The sequence below is a fragment of the Saccopteryx leptura genome, chromosome 5 (assembly GCF_036850995.1).
Source record: "Saccopteryx leptura isolate mSacLep1 chromosome 5, mSacLep1_pri_phased_curated, whole genome shotgun sequence".
In the NCBI taxonomy this organism is placed as follows: Eukaryota; Metazoa; Chordata; class Mammalia; order Chiroptera; family Emballonuridae; genus Saccopteryx; species Saccopteryx leptura.
In genome coordinates, this window is record NC_089507.1 from 62,650,678 (window position 1) to 62,658,967 (window position 8,290).

General features: G+C 39.6%; 1 protein-coding gene across 1 annotated transcript; it reads left to right on the top strand.

Moving 5' to 3' along the window:
* Nucleotides 1-6,017: 6,017 nt before the first annotated feature.
* On the top strand, nt 6,018-7,768 carry LOC136405715 (G2/mitotic-specific cyclin-B1-like). Its single transcript, XM_066385191.1, is given in 3 exon segments — nt 6,018-6,243; nt 6,246-7,075; nt 7,643-7,768. Coding segments are annotated over 3 exon segments (1,182 nt in total).
* Nucleotides 7,769-8,290: the final 522 nt, after the last annotated feature.

Below are 8,290 nucleotides of genomic sequence, written 5' to 3' on the forward strand. Positions count from 1 at the left end.
CTTGCCTTTTTTTTTTTTTTTTTTTTTGACACAGAGAGAGTAAGAGACAGAGAAGGCAGGGGGAAGAGAGGGGGATGGGAAGCATTCGTTTGTTGTTCCACTCAGTCCTACATTCATTGGTTGCTTTCCATATCTGCCCTAATCAGGGATCAAACCTCAACCTTGTTTTGGGACCATGCTGTCAACAGACTGAGCTAACTGGCCAGGGCCTCTACAAACTTACTTATATTATTTCTCCTCATTAGAATAACTTTTCCAGTCTCCCTACTTTTTAAAGTTCTCATTTTCTCAGAGTCTATCCATCCTTCAAAACTCAAGTCAAGTACTCTCTCTCTCATCTAAAGAGCCTGTGCCAATCTTCCCCACCCATCCCAAGGAGTGCGGGAGACAGCTAGGAGTCAGAGTCCTCCTCACTCATGGACTGCAACCTGGAGCTGCTCCCTAACAATCCTGGCTCTCAGGCCAGAGTGTATAGATTTATGGGTTGCAGAGAAGTAAAGAAGCAGGAAAACAAGACTGCAGTAGATCACTTTCTTTCTTTCTTTCTTTCTTTCTTTCTTTCTTTCTTTCTTTCTTTCTTTCTTTCTTTCTTTCTTTCTTTCTTTCTTTCTTTCTTTCTTTCTTTCATTTTTCTTTTCTTTCTTTCTTTTTTTCTTTCATTTTTCCTTTTCTTTCTTTCTTTCTTTCTTTCTTTCTTTCTTTCTTTCTTTCTTTCTTTCTTTCTTTCTTTCTTTCTTTCTTCTTTTATTTCTTCTTTCATTTAGGTGAGAAGAGGGGAAATAGTGAGGCAGATTAGTCCCACATGTACCCTCATTGGGATCTACTTGGCAACCCTCATCTGGGGCTGATGTTTGAGTACTGAGATATTTTTAGTGCCTGAGGCTGATGTGTTCCAAAATAGCTATTCTTAGCACTGGGGGCTGTGCTCAAACCAATTGAGCCACTGGCTGCAGGAAGTTAAGAAGGAGAAAATGGGGAGAGAGAAAGGGGAAGAAGCAGATGGTCACATCTTCTGTGTGCCCTGACTGGGAATTGAATGTCCATATGCTGAGCCAATGCTCTATCTACTGAGCGACCATCCAGGGCCTAGATAATTGTCTAACTTCACTTTTTGCACTACCATCTTTCCCGCCTCTAAATTTATAGAATGGATTGTCTATTTAGTCATTTTTCACTTGACTCTATAATTTGCTTATTCATAGCTCCTAGCACATAGAAAAAAATCACTAGTTAGATAACTGAGTTGTTTCCTTCTCTTAAGAAAACACTTTTTAAATTATTTCTTTTATTTAATTTTTTATTGGCATGTTTATTTGTGTCCTTTTAAATTGTGGAGTTTATTTAAGAAGTAATTTTACTATTTTTCAATAGGTTATTTTTCTATTATAAAGACAAGAAATTATTTCTTAAAAAAGAGTACTTTGGGGGGGGGGACAAAATGAACCCTGAGAGTACCTTGCCTGGCTGTGTGGTCTTTATCCTTCTGTTATTAATCCTGGAGCTAGCTTTCTAGCAAAGAAGAGAGCTTCTACCTTCTTGGAGGCACAAATCTTAGCCATCATGCCCTTGATTACCCTGCTTTTAGTTCAGAGTTTCATTTCTCTATCTAGAAAGCAAACATATATTAAATCCTGATGGCTTGTGGGCCATTAGTGAGCTTGTTTAATGGAGCAAGTGACAGCTCCTCATTACTCTAGATTAATACTAAACATATCTAGAACTTAGCATTAAATTTTTATTTCACTAAGCTTGCTGAATATGTCCACTAAAAAACAAACAAACAAAAAAATCAGAACCATGAGATATTACTTCACACCTGTCAGAATAGCTTCACTTACTAATCAACAAACAACAAGTGCCGGCGAGGGTGTGAAGAAAAGGAAACTCTTCTGCACTGCTGGTGGGAATATAGACTCATGCAGCTATTTTGGAAAACAGCATGGCATTTTCTCAAAAAAATAAAAACAAAGTTGCCTTATGACCCAGCTATCCCACCTCTAGGAATATATCCTAGGAATCCCAAAATACTAAGTCAAAAGAAGATATGCACCCCCATATTTATTGCAGCATTGTCTGCAATAGCCAAGATATGGAAACAGTCTAAGTGTTCGTGAGTGAATGAATGGATTAAAAATCTGTGGTACATATATACAATGGAATACTACACAGCCATAAAAGAGATGGAAATCTTACCTTTGGCAATGGCATGGATGGACCTGAAGATTATTATGCTAAGTGAAATAAGCCATGCAGAGAAAGATAAATATTATATAATGTCACTTATATGTGAAACCTAATAAACTGAGGAACAAAATAGAAACAGAGGCAGGGTCACAGGGAGCAGAGGACCAGCTGTCAGAGGGAAGAGGGGACAGGATCAAAGAAGGTGAAGGGATTAGCCAAAATTATATATATATATATAACACAGAGATACAGATAACAGGGTGGCAATAGCCAAAGTGAAAGAGAGGTAGAGGCAAGAGGTGGGGGGGAATGAGTGTGAAAAGAGACTTTGTATGGGGTATGGGGGCACTACAGGGAGTGTAAGGGTATTATATTGAGTGGGACATTTGAAACCATGTCAACACAATAAATTAAAAATTAAAATAGAAGGCCCTGGCCAATGGGCTCAGTGGTAGAGCATCGGCCTGGCTTGTGAAAGTCCTGGGTTTCATTCCCAGTCAGCGCACACAGGAAAAGCACCCATCTGCTTCTCTGACCTTCCCCCTCTCCTTCCTTTCTCTCTCTCTCTTCCCCTCCCGCAGCCAAGGCTCCACTGGAGCAAAGTTGGCCCAGGCACTGTGGATGGCTCCATGGCCTCCGCCTCAGGCACTAGAATGGCTCCAGCTGCAATGGAACTACACCCCAGATAGGCAGAGCATCACCCCCTGGTGGGTATGCCAGGTGGATCCTGGTCAGGCACATGCAAGAGTCTGTCTGACTGCCTCCCCGCTTCTAACTTTGGAAAAATACCAAAAAAAAAAAAAAAAAAAGTGTAGGAATGACCTCATTAAAAAAATATCTTTCAAAAAAAATTAAAATAAAAAATCAGGATCAATTAAATTCAACAAATAATTATTGTATATCTCAAATATTCTAGACACTCTATCAGGTATAAGATACATAATAACATTTCCACTAATGAGACTTTATATGGACCAGAATCTATGCTAAGCATTTTACTTATGTAATCTCATTTAATTGGTATGCTGCTTATATAGTAACTTATTATCTTAATTTTGCCATTGAAGAAACTGAGGCAGGGGTATTAGGTAACTTTTACAAGGCCACACAGCTATTAAAGAAAAGGGTTCCTATATAGATCTCTCTGACTTGAAGCTTGTGCTCTTACCTCCGTTGTCACGCTCCCTCCTTGCTCCAGGATGCTTGTGTCTAGTAAACTGATTAAGAAAACTGAAGATTAGAACTCAGTCTCCTGAGGGCTGGGTGTAGATACAGGCAACTTCTTGTGACCTTTGACCCAGGAAGTGGTCAAGAGTCCGATTATTCAGTCCCCCTTGGCCCCTCCTATTCTAATTGATGCTACCAACACTTACTTCCACTAATGTTTGACAAAATGCTTTTGAAAGATATTAGATTCCCAACAAGGAACTCCCTCTGACCCTGAACATCAAGACCCCATTTGAATGGAAGCAGCCATGATGTGGGGGGTAGGGAGACAGGCAAGGATAACAGAATCAGCTCCCTTTCTGTGGCCTCACCTCACCTAGCTCAGTGCCTCAGATCAACTGAAGTAAAATTGGGATGTTTCTAAAAGAATTTCATTTCAATACAATAGTGGGAGAGCAACCAAAGATAAGACAAAAAAAATAGGAAAGAAGAGAAATGGATGAGTTAACAGAGTGTGGGTTCCTTCTGCTAATAAAGCATGAAGCAGTCTTTACCTCACGTCCTTTCAAGCCCAGATTCTGGTTCTTTCTCATCAACCCAGTCAAGACCAGGACTGGACCGTGGCTAGTTTGCATCTGCCACTCATGCTAGGTGAGATCTGGGCAGGTTCACAGACCAGTCAGGAAGCTGCTTCCTCTGGCTTAGCTCCAGGCATCAGTATTGAGGCTGGGGGTGGTGGGGAGTCAAGGAGTGGGACATTTGTTCGAAGTGGGGCCTTTACAATAAATGTATTGAGGACATGTGTTGACATAACTATTCCTAAATCAATTATTTAAAAAGATATTACAGAAGTAAAAGTAAGACCTGTGAGCAAAGGGAGCCAAAGGATTGTGCTATTTCTACTTGCACTCTTTCCTGTAACCAACAGTACACACCCCCACCCCCTCCAGCTTGTTCTACCCAAGCTAGGACTTGGACATCTAAAGCTCTGAGCTCTTCTGGCTTAGTTCCTGATATATTCTCACTTTTATCTCATGGGTGAGAAAGTCACTTTCTACTCTAACCTATGATGGTCCTCCTGAATTGCCTGTGAAATCCCTTCCTCACTCTTCATACTGTAGCTCTAACTGTGGCTTCCCAAATTTGCTCATGAATCCTTTTTTGCTTAGTTCTGTTCATTTTCCTAAAACCACATATCTACTGTAGCTATTTCTACTTCCTGGGCATACTCAGATTCTTCACCTCTTCTAAAAAAGCATTCACTTCTAATCCAGCTAAGACTCATGTTGGCTTCAAAAAAATCTACCAGGATGCAGCACATGCAGTGAAGATAAAAAGACCAGCTAACTAGAACTGCTAAATAAATTCAGTAAAGTCACAGGATATAAAATAAATACATAGAAATCAGTTATGTTTTTATACACCAATAAGGAACTATCAGAAAGAGAAACTAAGAAAAACAATTCCATTTACAATTGCTTCCAAGAAAAATACCTAGGAATAAATTTAAGCAAGGATGTAAAAGACCTGTATTCAGAAAACTATATAAGACACTGAAGAAAGAAATTGAAAAAACAAAAAAGTGGGAGCATATAGTGTGTTCATGGATAGGAAGAATTAACAACATTAGAATATCTATACTTCCAGAAGCAATTTATACATTCAACATAATTCCAGTTAAGATACAAATGGTATATTTCACAAAACTAGAACAAATATTCCAAATATTAATGTCAAACCATAAAAGACCCTGAATATCCACAGCAATCTTGAGGAAGAAGAACAAAGTTGGAGAAATGACATTACCTGATATTAAACTATATACACTACAAGGCTATAGCAATCAAAACAGCATGGTACTGGCATAGACCAGACATACAGATCAATGGAACAGAATGGAGAGCCCAGAAATAAACCCATGCCTTTATAGTCTATTAATATTTGACAAAGGAAGAAAGAACGTACAATGTGATAAAGACAGTCTATTCAATAATAATGTTGTTAAAATTGGTCAGATATAAGCAAAAAGATGAAATTAGACCACCTACTTACATCATACACAAGAATAAAATGGATTAAAGGCTTAAGGAGATTTAAAACCATAAAAATTCTAGAAGAAAACATAGGTAGTTAAACATTTCTCATAGCAATATTTTTCTGATATGTCACCTTAGGCAAGGGAAATAAAAGAAAAATAAACAAATGGGACTACAGCAAAGGACACTATCAACAAAATGAAAAGACAGCCTACTGATGGGAGAACATATTCACTGATACATCTCATAAGGGTTTAATATTCAAAATTTATAAGGAGCTTATAAAACAACACCAAAAACAAACAAACAAACAAAAAAACACGTCATCTGTACATTATAAAATTCAATTAAGTATATGGGCAAACGACCTGAATAAACACTTCTGCAAAGAGGACATATAGATGGCCAATAGACATATGAAATGTTCGATGTCATTAATCATCAGAGAAATGCAAATTAAAACTACAATGAGATATCGCTTCATACCTGTCAGAATTGCTATCATCAATAAATCCAGAGTGTGCTGCGGAGATATGGCTGTTGAGCTGTGTTGGTTTCAGGTCCCCGGCTCCATGGGGCTCCCGTTTTCTGCTTTTGCTCACTAAGTAGCTGCCTGGTTAAAAGGAAGCCATGGCGCTCCAGATAACCAGGAACACGAAAATTATTGCTGAAAAGAAGGCGAATATCAGTATGGCAGGTGCAAAGCGCGTGCCTGTGGCCACTGCTGCAGCCTCCAAGGCCTGACCCAGGCCAAGAACAGCTCTTGGAGACATCGGTAACAAAGTCAGTGAACAGCCACAGGCCAAACTGCCTCTGAGAAAGGAAACAAAAACTTTAGCTGCTGGAAAAGTTAATGCTAAAAACTACCAAAACGTCCCAAAAAGGTACTCGAGCCTGAGCCTGAGCCTGTGCTGGAACGGGTTCCAAAGCCAGAACCTGAGCCTGTTAAAGAAGAAAAACTTTCTCCTACGCCCTCTCCAAGCCCAATGGAAACATCTGGCTGTGCCCCGGGAGAAGAATATCTATGTCAGGCTTTGTCTGATGTAATTCTTGTAACGAGTGATGTGGATGCAGCAGATGGAGCTGATCCAAACCTTTGTAGTGAATATGTGAAAGATATCTATACTTATCTAAGACAACTTGAGGAAGAGCAAGCAGTCAAACCAAAATACCTAGTGGGTTGTGAAGTCACTGGAAACATGAGAGCCATCCTAATTGATTGGCTGGTACAGGTTCAAATGAAATTCAGGTTACTGTGGGAGACCATGTACATGACTGTTTCCATTATTGATCATTTCATGCAGGATAATCCTGTGCCCAAGAAGATGCTGCAGCTGGTCGGTGTCATTGCTATGTTTATTGTGAGCAAATATGAAGAAATGTACCCTCCAGAAATCAGTGACTTTGCCTTTGTGACTGACAACACTTACACTAAGCTCCAAATCAGACAGATGGAAATGAAGATTCTGAGAGCTTTAAATTTTGGTGTGGGTCGCCCTCTACCCCTGCATTTCCTTCGCAGAGCATCTAAAATTGGAGAGGTTGATGTGGAGCAACATACTTTGGCCAAATACCTGATGGAACTAAGTATGTTAGACTACGAAATGGTGCACTTTCCTCCTTTTCAGATTGCAGCAGGAGCTTTTTGTTTAGCACTGAAGATTCTCGATAATGGTGAATGGACACCAGTTCTGCAGCATTACTTGTCATACACTGAAGAATCCCTTCTTCTTGTTATGCAACACTTCACTAAGAATACAGTCATGGTGAATCGTGGGCTTGCAAAGCACATGACTATCAAGAACAGGGGTCCCCAAACTTTTACACAGGGGGCCGGTTCACTATCCCTCAGACCATTGGAGGGCCGGACTATAAAAAAATCTATGAACAAATCCCTATGCACATTGCACGTATCTTATTTTAAAGTAAAAATACAAAACGGGAAAAAATACAATATTTAAAATAAAGAACAAGTAAATTTAAATCAACAAACTGACCAGTATTTCAATGGGAACTATAGGCCTGCTTTTGGCTAACAAGATGGTCAATGTCTGGTTCCATATTTGTCACTGCTAGCCGTAACAAGTGATATGATGTGCTTCCGGAGCTGTGACGTGTGTGTCCCGCCTCACTGGAAGTAGTACTGTACATGAGCGACGCCGCTCATCTCACTGACCACCAATGAAAGAGGTGCCCCTTCCGGAAGTGCAACAGGGGCGGATAAATGGCCTCAGGGGGCCGCATGTGGCCCGCAGGCTGTAGTTTGGGGACCCCTGATCAAGAACAAGTATGCCACGTCTAAGCATGCTAAGATCAGCACTCTAGCACAGCTGAATTCTTCACTAGTTCAAGGTTTAGCCAAGGCTGTGGCAAAGGTGTAACTTGTAAACTTAATTTGGAGTGCTGTAATAGCTGCAAGTACAATTGGCACCATGTGCTATCTGTATATATTATGTTATATTTACTTACTTTAAATAAAGCTTTGGTCCTTTTTAAAAATAAATAAATAAATAAATCCACAACCAACAAGTGTTGGCAAAGATGTAGAGAAAAGGGAACCCTTGTGTACTGTTGATGGGAATGCAGACTGGTACAACATTGTGGCAAACAGTACGGAGTTACTTCAAAAAATTAAAAATGGAACTGCCTATGACCAAGCACTTCTACTTCTGGGAATATATCCATGTAAACCCAAAAAACTAATTCAAAAGCAAATGTTTATTGCAGCATTATTGACAATACCCAAGACATGGAAGCAACACAAATGCCTCTCAGTAGATGGGTGAATAAAAAGCTGTGGTATATTTACACAATGAATACTACTCAGCCATAAAAAAGAAACACATTTTACTTTTTGTGACAGCATGGATGGACCTGGAGAGTATTATGCTAAGTGAAATAAG